Below are 23360 nucleotides of genomic sequence, written 5' to 3'. Positions count from 1 at the left end.
GCTGCTATTGAGAGCTGAGCACTCCAGAGCAAGCAGGCAGGAGCAGAAGTTTGCATTTCCCAACAACTTCCTGGATATTTTACAATTGCTTCCCCTCAGGAAGCTGATTCAGTCTTTGCAGCTCCAACAGCAACAATTCTTGTTGAGAGGCAAGTCGTCCAAGAATATTAAAAGTACATTCCTACAGCACACACAGACCCATTCCTGGCTCCCTAACAATGGGTTTTTCTTTGGGCCAAACCTCTCATCCAAAGAGGAGAAAAGCAATGAACTGGTCAGGTAATGCCCAACATCTTGGGCTTTTTGTGATTTGTCTGAAAGCAGCAGGGCACCCGACCACAAATGGAAAACCAGGCTGGGGAATGAGTCTGAAAGGGGAAGGGGAACACAGAGTAAATCACCAGTCATGCTGGGGACAAGGATTTCCTTCACGACACATTTATCCTGATGCTTCATGCTCCCAACTCCTCTTTTTCTCTCTTCTCCATGTCCAAAACAGCCATGTGTCTGCACGTGTAACACACCCTTTCTGTTTTGTTTTTACATGACAATTTTACCTGCAACTGATCTTATTGTGTCATGTAGCAGTTACTTAGTAAAAATTCCATCAGACTTCTTTTCCACAGAAGTGCTACACCTGAAAGTAAAACAATTAGATCACCAGGACTTCAAAGTGAGGATTTCACAGGTGGTGGCCTTTCAATGCTTAGTCAGACTAAAGAATTGATCTATTTGGATCGATCTGTTAATCCTGTTACTCTGAAAAAACAAGAAAACAGTTTTACTGGGTCATCCCATCCTCTGGTTGTTCTAAAAATCATCACTCTATTATTACAAAGCTCCTCCCCTCGAGGCCAGGCTGATCATTTTCATGATGATAACCCATAATCACAGCACCAAACCTTAATCTTTGGAGCAAGAAAGATATTTTATATACATCAGGCTGCTTAAAACCCATCTGTACAACTTTTCACATGTTATTACATTCAAAAGAAATATTTATGACATAAAATTACTTAATACCAGTGTCAAGCTGCTTTTCTGGGGAATTAACTGGAATGCTGTAAACACAGGGAGAAGTTGTTTGGGTGTTGTTTGAGCCTTTTTAAACAGCACACATGAAAGGCTCCTGCCTCTGAGTTTTGCCATGTTGTGCAGATGTGAGATGTGTGGAACAAAAGCCTCTCTGGTTGGGAGAGCAGAGCTTTGATGGTGAGCTGCTGTGATCTCCACTTCCCACACGCTCCTCTTCACCCCAGACTCAGCAGAAGACACAGTCACCCCAATTTTCCTGCTCCTGATGAATATTTTAGGGTTGAATGAAGGATCCTCTGAACTTTCCTCACCTGATGTCTGTCAGAATCCAGCTACTACTTAAACTCAACTGCCAGTGCTTATCCACTGATTTCTCCCTTCCTACTCATATGAATTTCTTTTAAATGTCAGGCTTGTGCTGCCAGAATATTTAGTTATGCATTAATATAAATGTTGACTTTAAAGCAAGCTCAACTTTAAATATTTAGCTTTTATTAAAAAAAAAATCAGCTATAAATGATAGCCTGTGTTTAAATAATATTTTAACTACTTGGCCACTAAATATTCAGATAAGATTAAACAAAATTTCCAGGAGCTAATAGGTCAGGAATTACTTGAAAATGACATTTTGTAAAATGGGAGAACAGTGATAATTTCTACAAATTTTTTTCCAACTTTTTCTTGGCAACCAAATCCACAAGTGAAAAACCTCATGACTAAAAGTCTTTCTGTAAAATAACTAGGAGCTATTTTGCCATGGATGTTACCCAAACCTGCATCTCCTTTGGGCATTTACCAGTTTGATTAATTCAGCCCCAGGATGAAGGCTGCTCATCATCTTTGTTAAGGAGCTCTGAAGATGTCAAGTGATGTCAAGTTCAGAGGAAAAAGATTATTCTCTAGTCCCATGTCTGAATAACTCACATGTGGTGGTTTCATCATCAGCTTTAACAAATTCTCTTTGGTGAAAGGTGGAGAGCAGGAAGACTCTGCTAAATCAGCATTAGGAAGGACACACATCACCTCAACATCCTCCTTGGAATCCTGAAGCACAGAGGAACTGAGATGGATCCCTGTGCTCTGCTCCAAACAACCCAGAGCAAACCCAGTGCAGCTGTACAGAACACTGAGTGCACCTGGAGCACAAATGCAGCACCCAGGACAAAATGAGATGGACAGAACAAGCCAGGCCCAAGCTGTGTGCCCAGAGCTCTCAATGTTAAACAGATTAATGGAAAGTCCCCAAGTTGCAGCAGAAGCCTGCAAGTGGCTGAGTGGGGAGCAGAGGGAACATTAGTGCCAAGCCTCAGTAATTGATTGGGTCTGCTTGCACGCTCTAGCTTTCCCCTCAAACTACATTTTCCCTGCATATGGTTTCTCTTTCTGCCACTTTTCAAGTGATTTATTCCTTCAGAAGGGGAATTAGGTCTTATTTTGATCAAATATTTAGGACCTTTTAGACATTAAAAGCCACAGATTACAAAGAAAGAAGGGTCAAAACAGTAAAGTCAGATTAAAATTGCAGATAAGCCACAAATATTGAAGTCAGGAATGAACAAACAACTAGCAAAACAAGATTCAAAGAACTAAGAAGCTTATCCACCCTCCCTGCAATGCCTGGCTCCTCACTGCTAAATAACTGCTACTGAGATCTTCCCCACACAGGAGCTGATGAAAGGGGTCTGAATATAGGTCAGCAAAAGCCTTTCAGATCCAGCTACAGACACTAATTAGATCACTTTCAGTTATTAAAAAATAGAAAAGGGAAAAAAACTCCAAAACAAAGGTTTTACAGCTCAAAATGTTCTGAATTTCTCTTTTTTCTTGTCTCTAATTGGCAGTGGCCTTTGGTTCCAAAGCAGCTGGTTGCTGCCCCAGCTCTGCAATTGTCACCAGCACGCACCAAGCACGGCAGTGACCACGCTGAGCAAGAACCTCCAGCAAAATTAAGGCTCAACAACATCTGCAGTGATCCACAAAGACCTGGGGAGGGGGGTCTTTAAATATGTTTTCAAGATATAAAAGAATTCTTCAGCTTTATAAGAGAACACTGACTGTTTTGTTTTACACTGCCAAAACCCACAAGGTAAAAAAAAAAAATTCCAACTATTTTTTTCCCCCTGAAGTATACAGTATAGCTCAGTTCATACAGGGCTCCTTGTACCAGCTTGTTTATGCCTCCTCTCCTGTGAAACAAGCCTTTATGTCTCCAGAGTGGAAAAACCCACTGGTTTATATCCTTTTTGAGATGTATGCAGCCAATTAAATTGTAAAGTAATACCTGTTTCAAAGTCTAACTCAAAGAAACTTTACATTCCTGGACTGGGAGCAGAGCCAAGAAGGTCACCTTACACCCTGCAGTCACGTGGGAACACTTGGCTTTTGGAATTTTCTATTTTGATTTCCATGCAAAGTAAAATTGGGGGACTGAAAGGATGGAGTATTGTGTATTCTCTGCACCCAAACTGTGCTCGTTTCTCAAGTGATAAGGTTAATATTCAGAGGAACAAGAAAAGACAGTTCAAGAGTTCAGAGTGATTTCAAGGCATTCAGAAAGACTCAGGGAAGTGACAATTGCTGGGAGCTCTGCACTTTCCAGAACAATTTTAGTGATGAATAAACTATGATGTGACCAGACTATATGCATAAGAATGGTGTAATGTGCACAAAACAACAGTGCACCAACACATTACAATAAAATCCACTTGTCACAGTAACAAGCCAAGTCGATTTCCTTCCATATGAGAAGGGTTATGAAAAGACTGACATCTTATTTTAATTTCCAGTTTTGTGCAAAACAAACAGCACAGCAACCCCAAGAACAGCACTGGAGACAGGCTGCACCCCACCAGGTGAGCTCATCTGGGTACCCCAGAGCACCAGACAAGTCTGGTTTTTAAACTGGTTTGATCTGAGTCTCTGAGCTAATGGTAGGGTTTATTCTAAATTTAGCAGCACAAATGTGGATGCATGGTACCCTATCTCTACCTGATGCCATTTAAAGAAGGATCCCAAAGTTTGGATGCCTTGGAGATTTCTGGATGGGTAACAAAGTCCAGCAAATGTACCAAAACAACGACTTAGGATATTTTTGTGACATCTGTGTCTGACAGAAGCTGTCGCGTCAAATTCACAGGTTGTTTTCTTCTAAGTTAGTGAACATAATTACAGAGTTTTCTGTGGAGCTTTCAAGACACCAGGCAGTTCCCTGTGCCATATTCCCACAAACCTCCTGCTTTAATATATTCAAAACTAGATTGCCTAGCCCACATGAAAAATCCTTGCAATGACTATACACTTAATAAGTGTAATTCCTTTGTCAGATCTGTACCATGCCACAAAACTAATACCTGTGTAAAAGACATTTTTGTACCTGTTTCTCATAATAATGTCCTGAGAACCCAGGAAAGCCAGAGAGAAAAAAGTAGTGTTAAAATCAATTTCTGGCACATAAAAAAATAATTCTGTATATTGATTAGGTACTCAGAAAGAATTGACTTAATATTGGCATCATTAACATCTAACAGCAAAATTCAGAACAGTCTTCAAGCAAAGGCTACATCAAAAAGCTACAACATTGAGTAAGGGTTGGATAAACAACATCAAGTGCAAGCAGCTACATTTCCTTGTAACTTGTGCACAACACAGTGTTTCAGAATAATATTGTAAGTGTTTAGCCTCAGAAATATAAAAATTTACTTTTTTGATGCAAGTCGTGTGTGAAATCAATTGTGTTGACTAACACAGAATTTGAACATATTTACATCTTCAAGGCTTTCCTGCACTTGACTTTGGGGTAACAAAACCCACTTAGCCCTCACAGTATACATTTTCTCCTCCAATGTGTAAGAATCAGGATTTATTTCTCTGTATAGATCACTAAAACAGCTTTTCCCTTGCAAACGATTCCAGCGCGAGCGTGCATTAAGAACAATAACCACGTAGAAAAGCTGCCACAATGGATTGGGAAAAGCTTTGTCTCTGACAGCCACGCTGGAAGCAGCAGTTGGAGTTCTCAGTCTGGTAAATTCTAGAAAGACTGAACTTGTGGGTTTGGTACTCCCAGAATCCAGGGCTGGCATGGCAGGGCAAGGCAAAAGTGGCTGCAGGTGAAGGCTGCAGTCGTGGTCCTTTGTGCCCAGCGTTACAGAAAGCAAGCTGCAGAAATCCATCCTCAGACCTACCCGCGCCGCAAGAGCGCGATGCGGGCGTGGGTTCTTCCTCCTCCTCCTCCTCCTGGCCAGGACAACGCGCCGGCTCCGGGCTGCGGCCGCTTGCAGGGCAGGGCAGGCGCTCCCCGACGGCCGAGAGCTCTCCCCAGCCCCCTGCGGCGGCCTCAGACATTCCTGTGCTCTGTCAGGCAATGAAAATATCCCCGAGGGGATTAGAGCAGCCCTGGGGAAGAGAGCGGCTCCGAACATCCCCGGCGCACGAAAGGCACCGACGGCTTTGGGGGGGTCACAGGAGCGGGAATGAGCCTCAATCACAGCGCTAACGGGGCGGCTTCAGCCGCTGACAAATTAAGACCTCTAAAAATTCGCTGGTACTTTCACATTCTTGTGGGATGCAGCCAGCGTTTGGAAGCGTTCATTAAGGAGGGCAGAATCCTGCTCTGGCACTTCCACTAAGGGAAAAAAACCACGAGAACAAGCGAAATTAGAAAGCAAAACATCTTTTCCCATTTCCATCCCCGGCACAGGCACAGCCAGCTATCTATTCTTCTCCTATTCAACTTCATACAGAGTGCTCAAGGGTTAAAGTGCTTTTAAAAAAAATTAAGAAAGGAAAACCATCTTTTCTACAATGAGAAACACTTGAGAAAGGCTCCAAGCACCAGGCTAACAAAGAAAACGGTCCTGAAGAAGGAGGCCCTCACTACAGCATTCACCTCCTTTGCCAAGCAAATATATTTAAATAAAATTATTCAATCCCAGTGTGGCTTCCAGGCCACATTAAGGTAGTAACATTCTCCTTAATTATACTCCTTTTCACATCTTTAAAAATCCTTTCAATGTTTACTTGAAAAGCTATTTGCTGACAGCTAGAAAGAGCATACACGTGATCCTTAACAATTCTGGGGTGGGGGGAGAGAGCTGTCCCCTCCCCATGACAGCTCCAACAGCTCAGGGAGCCTCGGGGATGAACAGGCAGACACAAAACCTGAGCAAAGGAGGCTCGGGGACACCTCATTGTCCTCTACAAGCCCCTGACAGGAGGGCAGAGAGGGGCCCCCAGGGGAGGCTGAGGATGGATATTGGGGACAGTCACTGAGGGGCTGTCTGGGAGGTTGGGTACCAGGGACAGCCACTGAGGGGCTGTGTGGGAGGTTGGGTACCAGGGACAGCCACTGAGGGGCTGTGTGGGAGGTTGGGTACCAGGGACAGTCACTGAGGGGCTGTGTGGGAGGTTGGACAATGGGGACAGTCACTGAGGGGCTGTGTGGGAGGTTGGGTACCAGGGACAGCCACTGAGGGGCTGTGTGGGAGGTTGGACAATGGGGACAGTCACTGAGGGGCTGTGTGGGAGGTTGGACAATGGGGACAGCCACTGAGGGGCTGTGTGGGAGGTTGGGTACCAGGGACAGTCACTGAGGGGCTGTGTGGGAGGTTGGGTGTCAGGGACAGTCACTGAGGGGCTGTGTGGGAGGTTGGGTGTCAGGGACAGTCACTGAGGGGCTGTGTGGGAGGTTGGGTGTCAGGGACAGTCACTGGGGGGCTGTGTGGGAGGTTGGGTGTCAGGGACAGTCACTGAGGGGCTGTGTGGGAGGTTGGGTGTCAGGGACAGTCACTGAGGGGCTGTGTGGGAGGTTGGGTGTCAGGGACAGTCACTGAGGGGCTGTGTGGGAGGTTGGGTGTCAGGGACAGTCACTGAGGGGCTGTGTGGGAGGTTGGGTGTCAGGGACAGTCACTGAGGGGCTGTCTGACCCTGCACAGGCAGTGCTGCAGTCCCCATCTCTGAGGGATTTAGAGGCTGTGTGGATGTGGCACTTGGGGACATGGCTCCATGTGGCCTTGGCAGTGCTGGGGGAAGAGCTGGACTCAGCAATCCAAAGGATTTTTCCAACCTAAACAAACCCATGGCTGTGTGTACATTATCCATCTCACACACCTCCCAAAGACACTGTGAGCAAAGGGAAATACAGGATTTTTCCAGAATTGAAAACAAAAGCCACCAGAAAACAGATCTATACAGAGAATTTCTGATTTAAACTCCAACACAGATTTTAACTACAAGAATTACAGTTTTCTAATTGCTATTTAAGTTTAGCTTGTGGATGGCACAAGATGTCCACATTCCAGAAGTACAGGCTAAGAAAAATCTTTATTTTTGTACACCAAAAATCATGAAGCGACTTCAGGAATATCTCACAGTGTTACAGTCATGCTCAAAACGATCTCCAAGTTATCAGTGCAGTTTCTCAAGAATTTACAAGCTTGAAGTGACTGTCCTATGACCAGAGCAGTTTACATTTTCTGTGCTGAGACCACCAAATTTCTACTTTTAAGCCACGTACAGATGGCACAGACAGTTCTAATCAGACTTCCATGATAAACATTTCTATTGATCATTTTCTGTAAAGAAAATGTTGAAAGTGCAAAAACATATGTAAAAGAGAGGAATGAAATCAGGTCCGGTTCTATCTTTATAGAGATTACAAAGTTAGACACAGGGATGACAGAGGCAGACAAATTAAATACATATCACAGAAATGTTTCTAATTTTAACAAAAAGTTGTGAAATCCAACTTAGCAGCAACTTGGAAGGCAAACTCTGAGGAAAGGCACTGCAGGGTTTACCCGGAGGGGAGGGAGGGAGGAGCTGAGCTAAAAGGAGCAGCAGGCACCTCCCCCAGAACGGTTTATTAAAGCAAGAACCCGGCATCAAAGCACATGATAAATAATTAACGTGCAATGCCTTTGTGATAAGGCACTGAACTTGAGCTTTCTCCTAAGGTAAATGATTTGTAAATGCAAATTTGTCCAGCTGCTCCTTTCCTGCATCAAAAGCCTGCTCAAAGATAGCATTTATGAGCTATTTTTGTCAAATATTTATACTATCTTAATCAGGTTTTGAGTCATGTGTGTGCCGTTTGTATACAAAAGCCCAGGGCAGTTACAGTTACATAAACTAAAGGGTTTGGGGGTAGCAAAGTTGGGGTTTGCCTCCTGGTCTATTCAAGCTCACTCTTTAATTACCCCACCTCATTCACAGTGAGCAGTAACCCACCTGCAGAGACCATTCCAGCTCCATTCCTCAATCCATCTTTCCCTGCACATGCAGATCACAAGGCTTGGAAACAAGTATCACATTTTTTTTATTCTAAAAGCATTTAGGAAATGGCACCTCAAAACGAAATGACATCTGCACAGCCACCACTGAAGGCTGTGTTACAGCCTTGGAAGGGTATAGAAGCAATTACAGCAGGAGCATGGACGTTTCTGATTCCAACTGCTGTAAGTCTGCACGAATGTAACTGTTATTATCATTAAAGGCTGAAGAATGAATTAAATGTGGCTCTGCTTTCACAGTGATACCCAGTTTGGTCAGCATCTAACACCTGCCTATCAATCTCCAGGAAAACTGCCTGAAGAGGAATTTGCCAGGCAATAAAGCAAACAGGGTTCTTGTTAGCTTAGAATTCCAAAGCTCTGCCTAAAAAGCTGTAGCAGCTTCCTGAAAACAGAAATATTCCTGCACCTTTGCAGAGGATGGTAATGCCTCCTTACCCACACAGCACCTCTGGACAGCCCTGAAAGAAAATATTAAGTCCTGTTTCTGACACCACTTCTGAGAAAGCTTGAAGAAAACCAGCAGTAACACACAGGGCAGTTCCCTGGCTACAAGGTATCTGAAAGGTCTTAAAACTTTGTAACTTAAAACCACTTCTAGGTTTTGCTGTAGGACAAGAGTCACCCAAATAAATTTTCAGTCTTTGGGTTACTGATATAAAGCAGCAACTCAACCTACCATCCCCTCACTACACTGAAAGACTGCACAAGTTACAAGAAATCAGCTGCCAGTAACATGGCAGGTCACTGAATGTGTGGTGATTTGACTTCCAGTTCACTCATTCTGGAAATCCAGCTTTGCCTCCCAAGGGAATCACAGTCAGGGGCAGTGAACCCAGCTCTGCACTTGGCAATGGTTCCACGAGGCTCTCAGCACCACCACCGAGGCACAACCCACAAAGACCAGCTATTATTTTATTTTTTAAATGAACACCATCACCTCCACTCATGGTGCTCACACACAACAACCAAGAGGCCTTCAGCACACAAGCTCAGAATGATGAAGTTGCTCACATGACAGGAGCTAAATTACATTTAAGCAATCAATATGCTCCATATATTCATCTGTAATAACAGAAACAAGCACTTGATAACCTTTCAAATCCCTCTGAAAAAACAATGATGTCTTGAATGGGGAAAACTTGGAGAAAATGCTTAAGATCACATGAGACAAAAGTAAAGGCAAAAATCTACTTCTTACAGGTCCTTATTTTAGTAAATGAGTAAAGGACATGCTTGAAAATGCTAAAGCCATAAAGTCTGCCCAGGATAAATTTGCAAGCAAAGATGAAACCCCAAAGCCCAGGCTCAGGCTCTGCTAGAGCCCTGAGCAGTGGTGCCTCCACAGAAGTTCCAGAGAGAACAACAAACAGCACAAACCAGATTGCACCCAGAGATCAGATCTAGCACAGATTTCCAGCTCCTGGGAATGCTGCCTTTTTCCATTCAGACTGATTTCCTCAGTGAAATGAAAATCTGGCAACAACAGCAAAGAAAACAACTGGAAAACATTACTTTAGAAACCAACACTTCAGATTTGGGGCTGTTCATGCTGTTACCATGAGCACACAAGATTCCAACTGAGCTGAAGCAGGGAAAGCCTTTAACCAGCGCTACCTAGAATGTGGAATGCACTGGATCCTGCTCGGGGTGCATCTGATGCCTGGTTCTCCTCTTTCCACATTCAGAAGTCAATTTTCCCCTCCAGAAGTCTCAGAGGTGAAATACAAAAACCTCTATTCACATGCTGTGGTGTTGCCTTGCAGATTCTGGCCCTCAGTTTAGAGCAGACCTACAATATTTACATCACCTACAAGAAATCCTATATATCTGCGCTCACAGACAACACATTGAAATAGGGAGAACACAAACCCACACTCAGTGGAACTGCCAAGGTGTTGCAGCTGTGCCAACAGGACACTCCATTTTCTGCACTTATGGTTTGTGTGGGTTTTCTTTCATCCACATCTCCAAAAAGTTACATAAAACCACAACACAAGCTGGTTACCAAATCACTGCAGGTATCTCAACCATCTCTTATCTCATACTAGCCAGGTATTTTTCAAAACCTACCATAACTTCAAATAAGGAGATAAGTAAAAAGAATCCATAGCAACAGAAGAACTATAGAAGCTAAAATGAAGGCTCTGAAGACCTGAAGTAGGTATGAGCAAACAAGAACATGTGAAGATTTGGATAAATAAACTATTTTACACTTCAAACAGAAGACAAGCCTTGTCAGATTCCAGAAAAGGAAGCAACTCGGGAAAATGATGAAGGAGGGCTGTCCCACCTAAAATCTGTGGTGCAGTCTCTATGTGCTCTTAATGCTAATGAAAATAGTGTCCCATAAAATGTATTAAATTTGCTGTTGCAAATGATTAAGAACAGATGCTGTGATTTCAGCTGGAATCCTGGGACTGTCTGTCCCTTCAGCACAGACAAGGCACAGGGGCTGGCAGAGGGTGGTATATCAATCAGCCCCAGGATCTCTATCTCTGCATCACCAACATCTCCTTCAGTAAAAAGGGGTAACCAAGACAAATCAAAACACTTTATCTGCTCTGCAGAACCACCAAGAACACAGCACAACAGAGCCCAGTGCAGGCAGGGAGCAGTTTTCCACCTCCTCAGCTCCCCACCAGCCACCCCAGCACTTCACTTCAACTTCATTTTACCCTGAAAAAAATAACCATGCCATCCTGAGCCATTCAGCTGGCTGCCATTCTCCTCTCTCTTGAGGGCTGGTTTGGCTGTCAAGAGTGCTCCCATTTCCCTCACAACCATACTGGCACACCCTACAACACTTTAATTTTTCTTATGATTCCAACCAGGTTTCCATGAAGTGCTGCCCTTCCAGGACTTCATTATTGATACAGGGATGACTGTGAAAGTCCAGGCCCCAAAAAGCCACAGCACAGCTGTTAAAAATGACACATTACACAAGACAAGCATCATGAATCGAGGTTCCCTCTGGACTTCTGCAAGTGAGTACATTCAGAGCTGTCAGGCCTCCATCCTTCTCTGAAACCACAACCTGTTGGGCAGTTTTGCATTTTTTTTCCCCTCAAGGCTAAGTATTTTAAGATGAAACATGTAGCTTTATTCCCACTTCAGAACCAGACAAACAAATTAAATTTTAGCGTGGGAAAAGAAGTTACAAACCAAAGCAGTAATTAAAGCTGAACTGAGAATTGGTTACCAATCTGAAAATGAACTTTCGTGAAACATTTCTTTCTCAATGAATTTGCTAATAAATAATGCACAGTTTCTGAGAAAGTTTCAGTCTATAGATCTGGAATCTATATGCTGTAACACATAATATTAAGATGAAAACGGTGACATGAGAGACACAATGTTATTTTGCTCACAGTGCTGTTCATACTCCAATCCCATGCCAATCCCCACCCCAGCAGAAAGCAGTGGCAGTGTTCCCTGTGCCCATGTCACCCTTCCCTGTGCCCATGTCACCCTCTCCCTCCTGCCAGCACGGGTACTGATGCAGGCAGGAAAGCAGGGATCTGATTCAATTCTCCACATGCTCCACAAACACCCAGGAAAGCCAAGGAAGGGCACAGAACCCCTCCCTGCAGTGGCACTGCCAGCCTGGAACACTGACACTAAACACCGAAATGGGATTAACACTTGGCTACAACTTCATCTTGCCCGTGTTTCCTATCTGGCCCAGCACATTCCTGATGGAGGACTCACAAATCAATAACAAAATACCTGGATTTTCTGCAAGGTGAGCACTCACAGCCCACCACTAAAAATTCCAATCCCCACAGCACTAGAGCGTACAACAAACTGCTGAGGTGTCTCACCACAGCAAAAAATGGTTCTGCATGCAGTTTTCCTTTATTTCCAGTTTTTTATACTTCCTTCCTTGCCTGTTTTCAAACTGGAACATTTGGCTTTATAAATCACTTTTGGAAATATTTCATCTTCTTGTTAACACCCAGCTTTCCTCTCTGCTATGCACAACACTACAACAGCCATAATTCCAAGTAATTATTCAGTTCTTTAAGACAAGTGGGTGTGGCATGTGGGGACATGGTTTAGTGGTGCACTGGGCATTGCTGAGGAAATGACTGGACTCGATCTTGGAGGGCTTTTCCAACCTAAATGATTCTGTGATTCTTCTGTTTGTTTTTTTAAAGCCATGTGACCTCTCTTAAAATTCTGAAGACAAGCTAGACTCCACTGCTCAATTTTAAAAGTCATGACAGGTCTAATGACTTCAATGACTTTTGGCAGGCTGTTCTACTTTTAGAAGGAATATCCAAACACCTCTATTTGTGGCTCTCCCTTCCTCACTACAGTTACATTCTAAGGTTTCAATGCACAAACCACAGGGCCGTGTTAAGAGGAGATGTTTGGGCTCATTAACTACAGAGGAAAGCCAAGAAGGATGAAGCTTATCCAGAGCTTGACTCCATCTCAGTCCAAGTGGAAGCAAGCTGTGGGACAATTACACTGAGAACTAGGGAATGAAAAAAACCTGGAAGCTGCCTCCAAGTGCTCAAGTCTGTTAGTGATGGCAGCAACACAAAGGTGCCTCTGCCAAAAGGAAGATGAAAGGAAGAAATGGAACCAACACAATCAGAGCTGGAGCTTTTATTTCCCAGACAATGTAGGGAGCAATGCTGTGTTATAAATACACAATCTGAAACATAGAAAGATAATAAAGATATTGGATTTATTCATAGTGTCACATAAACATGAAGACAAACTGAGATTTACCATGGCTCAAAATACCATCATAAAGTACACAACAAATACAGCAAAACTTGCCCAGAAAAGCACTCATTAAATGGCTGGGAACTCCATGCAGAACATGAAATGAATGGAAGCTGGAGATAAGCACAAAGTCTCCTCAGAACCATATCAAGTCTAAGTTAAATATGTTAACAGGCAAGGCTGCGCTGGTGCAGCCCTCAGCACAGCCTGCTCACCCCGAGGTCAGCAGCAGCACTGGACACATGTCACCAGTTAAAAACACATCAAACCAGACAAATCCATCAAAGTATCGCAATAATAACGGTGACAACTGTGCTGGCTGCGCTCTGACCCAGTGTCACCAACCCTGACAGCTCCAAGGCATCCAAGACAGGCAGCAGGCAAAAAACAAAGGTAAAATATATTTGGACTCCAGATATATGAGCTAGAATTAAAACCTCTTGTAAGTGACACCAATTTCTAAGCCAAAAAGAAAGTAAAAAAAACAAACAGATGGCAAAGTCCAACTGATGAAGCACTGAAACCCCCAAGGATATCAAGTACTACTAGGAGAGACAAAGGGAAATTTTAAGGGACCAGCAGGCAGAAGTACAAAAACATGGGGGTTTAAAATAATAACAAAACCAAACATAATAAAGACACAGTAAGCTCCACAGCCATATACATAACAATTAAAATCTGATCTAACTACAACAGACAGTAGTGCACAATTTCTTTGAGCAGAGGGATGAATTAGTGGGTAATTTAATCAAAAAACAGCCTTTCCACTTTTAAAAGATCTCCAAACAAAATTGTATGACTAGAGGATACCAAAAATTATCACCCAACTGCCATGCTTTGATGAGACCCAAAAGAACTGAGTCATCAAAATCCACACCACCAACAACAGTCCATCACACAAGCTAAAACCTCTGCAATGCACTAAGGAAAAGAAGATCAATAGATTAAAATGTACAAATGAAGAAATTCAGGGTAAGCAGACACATCTGAATTTCTGCAGTAGTAACCAGCACCGAGCCAGCTGCACAAACAGCTCCAGAGTGAAGAAAATTCACAGCTAACATATGGAGAACAACACACTTGGAGGGGCAAAAAGCTCTCTCCATTGTACAATTCACTGTTTTTAAATCAACTTAAAATGAAATTTCTCACTGGAAAACTATGAAAGCTAGAATGTCAGAGGAATAGGAAAATAAAACATTGTTAAATGACTGAATGACCACTACATTCCTTCCCAAAAATGCCATGCTCAGTCTTGGTCACATCACAACAGCAAACCCAAAGCTGAACCAGGAAAGTTCAGAGATTGGCAGTGAGAATCAGTGATGCCATTAAAAAATACCCAAGTTTATGTATTTGGAGCCCAGTGAGTTCCCAGATGGGCAGTCCTGTGTGAACAGCACCTTAATGGATTTAACTCATTTCTTTCCTACTCATACACCCAATCCCAAAACATTCAGCAGCAACAAGTGAAGTGATAAGTTTAGTGTGATGTAAAAAGAAAAAAATCCTCTAGAGTAATTTATTACTTTTCATTAAAATTAAACCTCTTCTCTTTTTGCACAAATCAAACAGCTTGTGGTTGTTACACACTCCAGGGAATTACCCAAAATCCCAAGAAAGTTTAGCAGCAGAAAATTCCAATTCCTTCATTGCCTTTGGTAAGGGCAGCTTTAATGAGGAAAAAAATATATTTTAACTGATGCAAAAAGGATTTATCATAAATTGATAGTCTGCTTCTTTTGTAAAATTAAGATGCTCCTCTGCATGAATACTAAATGGTAAAAACCCTGGAAATTAAAGCACCTAATAGATCACATAAAGCAGGCTTACAGTTTTCCTACACAACCCTGCAACTGTACACATACAAATCAGGCTTATCTATTTATATGGAATTAATCAGGATTACCACTTTCATCTTGGCAATTTCACTGGAGGATGAAATCAATAGCACCCAATCAGTAAAATATGACTGTTTCCACTGCTCTGAGGCATTTGCTCTATTAAGAACTATTCTGCCTTTTTAAAAAAATCAATAGCCTGGGGCATTATGTTTCAATATTGGAGAGCCAGAGGTGTGTCTGACTCTGGCAGGACAATCCCAGTGTTTGAGAGCTCTCCCCTCTCAGCCTGGCACACAGAGAGGCAAACACGGGCCTGTGCCTCCATGGCCATTCCCAAAGGCTGCACTGAGACTTGGGGCTCTCAGGGGCTGAACACCTAATCCACACCCCTTGGAGGAAGGTGAAAACCCCTCTGCATCCAGCATGGAAGCTGCAATCTGAGCCCACTGAGACCCCTACAAACTGGCTAAGCCAAAGTGGAGTTTCCCTTCCACCAAGAGACATCCCAAGACCGGCAGGGATTCCTCATGGGAAACCAGCACCAACCAGTTACAGCTCCTCATAGGCAATGCAAAGTGCATTTAAACATCCTGCATCCAGAAAACCACTGCATGCTTAGAGTTGGCTACAAACACTGGCACACATTTTACACACCAAATCATCTCCATGACATTGGTGATGATAATAAAATTCACTTTCAAACGCCCCGTGACACTCAGGCTGATTTTGCCCAAGTTAAATGTTTTAATAGCGTGAAAGCAAACCTTAAGCAAAATATTGCACTGCTCCTTGTGTAGTTCTCCTCAACTCCCACTTCATTTTCTCTCTCATTTATTATCACTCTCCTTCTCTTGGCCATACAACAAACTCCAGCTAGGTGCCTACAGAGTCTCCAGCCTTCTGTGACCATCTCTGGCTGAAGGTCAACCTCGTGTAAATCACAAGGGCATTTTATCATCAGGAACAACCAAATACTCTTATTTGTATAAGGAAATATCTACCATAGGTAACTTCCTTACTCACACTGATAAGGTAACACAAGGTAACTAAGCCAAGTTGTTTTTTTTATGACACTTTTTGTTTGCTGCTTTTCACCATGATGAACACCAGGCACAGGTGTGCACACACCTGACAACTCTGGAACTGAAGTGTTAGTTTATTAGGAAAGCTTCATAAGCCAGTCAAGTAATTCTCTTAGCTGAGTAATAAACATGCAGTGCAAAAGCCACATGCAACCTGTCCATATGGAACAGGAATATCAAGCAGGGAGAGCGGTGCTTAACTGACTTGGGACGTAACCGAGACCAGAATATTTCTGCTCTATTTTTAACTGGGGATATAATTAGAAATAATCAAGCAGCACACACACAACAGAAACAAATGACAACCTGCTGTTTCTAGGGACCCAGCTGATCTGTGCTGCCATCCTCAGCTTTCCATCCCCCCATTGCTCCCCAGGAGGAGCATCCCATCAGCAGCACCTGGATGCACTTCCCAGCTTGCTGCTCACAGACCCCTTCAGGTCTGGGCTCCTCCTGCAGCTCCAGGCCCAGCAACTGCTAACTCTGCTCCACTGGGACTTCCCAAAGCAGCAGCTTGTCCTCTAAAAGCAAAATACATACCAACTCCAAGGACTTCAGCAATACCAGGGAGAGGCAGAACAAATTTCCTGCTTCTGAATAATCTCATTTGCAATCTTAATGGTGTATACAGGCTATCACAGCTTTCCTATTAAAATTAGGTGACACCAGCTTCATTTTTATTTCTAATAATGCAATCTGTATAGATCCAAGTTTTTGTGCTTATCTCAACTCAGTTACAAACAGTTATAGGAGGCAGGATTTAGCTTAATTTGATGCTTCTTCCTGACTTGTTTTATTCCCTCAGCTAAGTGAAATGCTGTCCCAATTCCAAAATCAGCAGCTCATCTTGCCTTATCTGCAGAGCAACCAGCTACAATGGAAAACACACTGCTGTTTGCAGACACACAAATAAATGAAGTTATACAGTTTTCCCCTAAAATAATTCAGCTGCACTCTTTTCTTCTTCAGAGCCAGGATGAGCTATTTATAAACAGGATCAAATGTCCCTCCAACACACATGACTCCATACAAAGAATACAAGCTTCCAAATCTGCAACTTCTGCTCATTTATGGCACTTTGACCCACACCAAAATGCCAGCATTGGGGTTTTTTTGCATTAAAACCCCCTGATCTGGACATACAAGCAGCACTTCAGCCTTGGCAAGGAGAGCTGTGGGTCCCACAGCCAAAGCTCCACCTGGACCTACAAAGCTGCTGTTCCTCTGCCTCTCCAGCCCTCAGCATCAGCCTGAGGAGGCTCCTCCAGCATCCGGGAGAGATCAGGCTGCACCCAGAGCATGGAACAGAGGCCAGCACTACCCCCTCACATCTGAACTCCAACAGGAGAACTCATGCCATGGAACAGCTGCACCCAAGTCTGCTCTCCTGTGAGCACCTGCCCATATAAAAGTATGTGGAACATCCTGGATTTAAGAAAAACTACTGGCAATTAGATGGGAAATAGTGGGAACTAAAATGAACTCCATCCACTACACATCCTCTCTATTGAGACAAAGAGCTAAGAGAGCCTTTCTCCCTTTCCTCTGAGTAACTGGTGCAAACACCCTCAGACAGGGAAAGCCCAGCTCCTGGTGCTCCCCAGGGATCCCACAGGACACATCCATGGACACAAGAGGAGGAGCTCACCTGAACTTCCACGATTTCCACACTGATACTCCTAAATTCCTGCTCCAATGAAGGTTTTATTCCACATCATCCCCCCTCTGCAGACTCAATTCACATATTTGGCTCCAACAGACAAAACTTCACCTATTCATTTGATTTCCTCAAACCATAAAAGATTATTTTAAACTAGCAAAGAGCTACTAACGCAACCATGAGACCACTGAGCTGTCAGGAGAGCAGGAATATCAGAAAATAATCACTACGTGGCAAGATTTTACACATAACAAAGTAACTTATCTGTTACACATGTTCTGCAGATTGAGTCAAACTGTAGTATTTTTCAAAAGAAAAAAATCTACTTCAGACCTGGAATCTGTAAAGTTTGTACCGTGTAAGAGGATAAATAAAAATATTCCCATCAACAGGAGTCAGCTCACATGGTTCCATCAGTGGTGCCCAAGATGAGAACCACCGTGGAAGATCCTGCCTGATGTGATTTGAAACAGAACAATTACACCATTTAATGTCAGAATTTAACCATTCTTACTTTCCCAAATTGCTAAAAAACACTCATTTGACCAGCAGTTTTTCCCATATTCCATTTGCACAGAGCTCTCTCTTAAAATACCAGGATTCAATCAACCTACAGGGAGTATTTTTTTTTAATCCCAGCACTCAGCATTCAAGACCAGATTTTCTTTCAAGCATCCTACTAGCTTATTGCTGGCAAAAAGGAAATAAAGAAGTTACTTTTTAAAGCCAGCATTTGGCATAACGAGCAGATAACATCGCTGCAAAGCTAAGGAGGCTTCTGTGGTATTAATGGTCTCATGCAAGGGCTTTTGAGAGAGCCTTCTCCTGCCTCACCTGGCTGAGATTACGTTTTCCGTAGCCTATAAAGAACCAGGATTCAATCATGGACCATTAAAGACAACAATGGTAAAAGGTGTGAGAACTACCGCGGCTGAAACGCTGCCAGACCGCTCATTTCTGGGCTACTGCGGCAGTTCCCAGGCAAGTTCCTCTCTCTCCACAGGTTGCCGGTACCGAGTCCGTGCCGCTTCCAGCAGCCCTCCCGAGCCGGGGCAGAGCCCGCCCGTGCGCGGCTCCCCTCAGGGGTGAGCTGCAAGGCTGATTCCCCTCAGGTGTGCCCTTCTCCCCTCAGGGGTGAGCTGCAAGGCTGATTCCCCTCAGGTGTGCCCTTCTCCCCTCAGGGGTGAGCTGCAAGCCGGATTTCCCTCAGGTGTGCCCTTCTCCCCTCCCCGGTGAGGTGCAAGGCTGATTCCTCTCAGGTGTGCCTGGCTCCCCTCCCCGGTACCAGCGAGTTGGGAGCACAGGTGGGTGAAGCGTTCAATCCGCCGCAGAAGGGGCTCCAGATGTCCCTTGTTCGCGGGGAGGCACCGCCGCCGCTCCCCGAGGCTCGCAGTGGCCCCTGCTGGTGCCCGCACGGTGGGAGCGGAGCGGGCTCAGCCCCTCGGCACCGCTCGCCCTGCCGGGGCCGCCCCGGGCCCCGCCGCCCCCCGGACCCCTCCGCGCCCCCTCACAGCTCCGCGCCCGCCGCCGCCGGGGTCTCGCCGCGCTCTTACCCGTCAGGAGGCTTCGGGAGCCGCTCCGCGCCGCGGCGCCGGTCGGTGCGGGCTGCGCGAAGAGAAGGGCGATGCACAGGGAGCCGAGGAGCCGCCGGGCTCTCCGCGCCGCCATCGCTCCACTCCCCGCGCCCGGCAGCCGGGCTGCACCCAGCGCCAGCCCCTCCCCCGGGGGGCTCCTCCTGCCTTCCTTCCCTACCGGGCGGGTTGCGCGGAGGCGGCGGAGGGAGAGCGGCGGGCGGGCGGAGCGGCCGCGCTCCCTCCCTCACTCCATCGCGGGCCGGGCTCCGCCGCTCGCTCGCTCCGTTCCGTCCCTCCCTCAGACGGACCCCGCGGGGCGCGCGCCGCCTCCCGCCCGCCCCCGCCTCGCGCATGCGCGCGCTCCTCCCCTCCCGCCCCCGACCCCCGCGCCAGGTGTGCGCGCGCCCGCCCCCCCGCGCGCGCCACCGCGCCTGCGCGTGCGCCCGCGGGGGGGCGGGGCCGCCGCCCTCTCCTGAGGGGCGACGCTTTGCCCCCCCCCCCCCCCCCCCCCCCCCCCCTTCAGGCGTTCGGTGCGTAAAGTTCGTGGGTTTTAAGGCAATAAATCCATGTTTTCCCCTCTCCTGGACCAGCTCAGCATGAGTGCGAGACCTGCGCGTTTTCCACACGTAAAAACATGGAAAACCAGACGGTTCGGCACCAATCCGGGTATCCCCGCTATGTGGCGAGCCGGAGGGTGTGGGAAGAGGGAGCCCTGCTCTGCCATGGTGCTGGTTACCAGCGATCCAGAGCCGCCCAGAAACCCGAAATGGAGCTAAATGCAGAAAAATAACTTGCGGAAACTTGTTTTCTTTGGGAGCGACTCTGCTGCTCTGTTCGGGATGCCGCCTCTCCCAGTAAACATGCTTCTCAAAGATAAATAACGTGAAGAAAAGGCCAGACATGCTCCGAAAAGGCAAATGCGATGTATTTTCATCCTCCTGGGGGTAATTAGTTTTATACAGCATTTGCCATTCAAATCCAAATCACTGGAATGCCGCATCGTTACCAGCCCGTTCCAGCCCTACTGCCACATCCAGGCTCCTTAGAAAGGACACAATAAAAACTATAAATATACATTCCTCCTTTATTAATCATATGGAGCGTACCCTGATATTTTTTCCATCTCAGCTTGTTTCCCACTAAATTATATTTTTACAATGCACACGGTGTCCTTGCTCATTTTATTATTGACTAATTGAATCGTCTCGTTCAGGACATAAATTATATGGGACCGGGGCTGGAGGTAACCAGGACAGAGCCAGACCCGCAGGACATGTAACATGGGTACATCCCCTGCAAAACACGTTGCAAAACATTTAACAACGAATTTTAAATTTTTTGTTCCAAAAATCCAGGCTTTTACGCTGGTTGTGAGACTCCTGTTAAGGAAAGTTTCCCTTGGTAACCTCGGTGTGTGTGGCAAGGGTGTCCCTCTTGTTGCGGGCAGCTCTATATTCCCGTGAAATTCTTCTTGATCCAGCAGGATTTGCAGATTTGTTTATGGAGAGGGTTTTGTGCGAGGCAGAGGCTGGCAGAGTGCTCAGTGCCCCAAACGCAGGTGTGGATTCTGCCGTACAGGGAATGCACACAGTGAATTAAACGCTGACGTGACTGCAAAGCACCAGCTAATACAGGTGTCTGAGGCGTCTCTCCTTGTGAAGCTTGCTTCATTATTTTATGTTTCTGTCAGGAAACAGGGGGTTTGGCCACTAAAATTATCCCGGGGCATTTTCACAATGGAATAATTACCTCCTCAGAAGGATGTTTGGGTTTCTCCAGCTTACCCTTGCCGAGCTATGCTGCTATCTGATATGCTACAAGGATTACCAGCAACCAGCTGCAATTTATCCTGAAAATGGAAGCGGTGATTAAAAGGCAGGACTGGTAGTGTAACTCCTATTAAAGCTGGTTAGCAATTCCCATCATAAAATCCTGCCCTCAGTCGCATTTAATAGGGCCAGACTAACCACTGTGCTGAAATTTAGGCATCTGAAGTTCATACCTTGGGTTAAATTATAAACATTTCTCCTTCTGTTCCTTCTGTCAGGAATTTTCTAGCCTGAAAATGAGAGTGGTCACTTTGTCAGAGGTGTTCCCTCAAACCCTGCTATGAAAACCCTCCTGAAATCCTGCTGGTTCTTGGCAGGAGCTTCCTGGTGTTCCCACTCCCCAGCAGCTCCATCCTCAGCACAGCCCAGGGCTGTGGGATCAGGGCTGGAGCTGCAGCTCCAGTTCCTGGCTGCTCTGGACCATGCCATGTCCGCAGGTAGGAAGGGCAGACCTGTCCTTCCAGTCTTCTTGGGAAACACAGAGCAGGAAGCTCCTTGAAAAACACACACTGGGGACAGGAACTGGGGCTGGGACAGGTAAGTTGGCAGGCACAGAGGCTCTGGAGAGAGACAGGTTCTCCAGGGTGGTGAAAGGGAATGAGCAGCCAGAAGGAAAAACACGTCTGCCTGGAGGGAGGGATAAAGCAAAGCTCCTAAGAAGGAGTCTGGAAGCCAGGCTGCTGGGAGAAGGCTTTAAACCAGAGTGGAAATGGGAGAATTGCTGGGAGGAAGACGTGCAGCCTGGCAGGACTGGGAGCTGTCCCTGAGCTCTGATCATGGTTTGAGGGAGAGCTTGCTGGGCAAAAGGATCAGATGGAAGAGCTGGGAAAAGGACCCCAAGGCTGGGTGTAGGATGCAACAGGACCTGTGGGAAGAGGGAATTCACTGGGACAGTGATGTAGTAATGGGAATGACAGAAACTGGGGCAGAGCAGAAAGGTGAGGACTTGGGAATGGAAATGCACACCACCTGGAAAGCAGTCAGCAGTACCTGAAATACACTGAGCATGTGCCTCACCCCCTTGGAGTGCTGGAGCTTGTGCCAGCCATGACATCCCTCATCACAGAGGGAAATTTCCACATTGCTGATGGCCTGCATCGATGTCAGCTCAGGATTACATTACTGGGGTTATCTCTACATGGGAAAGAAGTACATATTCAATAAAGCAACAGTAATCAGGCTGCACTGCAACACACTCCCCAGTTATCAAACACCAGGATAAAGGCAACCAGTGCACAAGGATATGCCAGGCTCAGACACTCAGCCAAGGTCAGAGAACCCAGGCAAGTGCCCCAACAACTTCCACCTCATTTACTGCAAAAATCAGATGTGGGTATTTTATGCACCTTGTGAGGAACTGCTGGGCAAGCAAGCAAGTGGGTGGGGCAAGTGACTGCTGCTCCCAGAAAGGATTTTTAGCCTCTGGAATCTGTGGGATGCAAAGCACAGTCCCTAAACAGACCTGCCCAGCGCTGCACTGATTGTGCAGTCAGCACTGCCCAAGTGCCTGGGCTCACATTTTGAAGCCTGACTTGCAGAAATGAAGAACTCTTGCAGATAAATCTGCAATAACTGAGAATTTCTACAACTTCTGACTCAATTAGATGCCTGGCCATGTTCTATTTTCTGACAAAATCAGGCCATTGAATATTTCTAATTGGATCTCTGAAATGAAAAGATATTTTTTACTATTCTATCTGTACACCCGAGTTCCTCGCCTGTAAAATAAGGGCAACACCAGTTCTCGCTACAGTGTTGAGAAAATGAATTAGAGTTTGTGAAGCACTTGGATACCATAGTGATGAGTCCCATGGAAAAGCTCGGGAGGAAATGAATAAATCTGTCTTCAGAACAATATTTGAATAGTCTGCTGTAAATAAAGCACAGGCCACACAGTGAACAGCAAGGAGAAAATAAAATTATTACTTAGTGAGCACAGTCTATTCTGTACAATGAGTGAGGCCAGGAACCTGTTGAAAGAACAGCGTGTGATCTAATTAGAATTAAATACTGTATCATAATGCAAATGCATGGAAGGGACAAATTACAGTTGCATAGGCCACCTTAATGTTGGTATTTCTAAACTTTTAGATTCTTGAATTTAAAAAAGAACTCCACTGTTAGGTGCAAAGGTGTAATACACATGTATAAATGATTTCCTCGCCCTTTAATAGTGGGAGACAATATATTTACCTCCTCTACCTCAGCCACTTAAGTGGAAAAAGTGTTTTTCTCCTCTTGGAGATATCTCAGCCTCACAGCCAAGATTTAACGCTGTCATTCACACGCTGACGTCGAGATTTAAAT

The 23360-nt window shown here is 45.4% G+C and overlaps 1 protein-coding gene across 1 annotated transcript in view; it reads right to left on the bottom strand.

The window, feature by feature from the left end:
- Nucleotides 1–19521, bottom strand: part of NEO1 (neogenin 1) — a 175067-nt gene extending 155546 nt beyond the window's left edge. The window contains exon 1 of the mRNA XM_058811045.1: nucleotides 19204–19521. Coding sequence (XP_058667028.1) covers nucleotides 19204–19318 — 115 coding nt within the window. The 5' untranslated portion in view covers nucleotides 19319–19521. The remainder of the gene's footprint in view (nucleotides 1–19203) is intronic.
- Nucleotides 19522–23360: the final 3839 nt, after the last annotated feature.

Source organism: Ammospiza caudacuta, chromosome 10 (assembly GCF_027887145.1).
Source record: "Ammospiza caudacuta isolate bAmmCau1 chromosome 10, bAmmCau1.pri, whole genome shotgun sequence".
NCBI classification, from domain to species: Eukaryota; Metazoa; Chordata; class Aves; order Passeriformes; family Passerellidae; genus Ammospiza; species Ammospiza caudacuta.
Note: the sequence above shows the minus strand (reverse complement) of the source record. Positions and strands in the feature narration are given on the sequence as shown.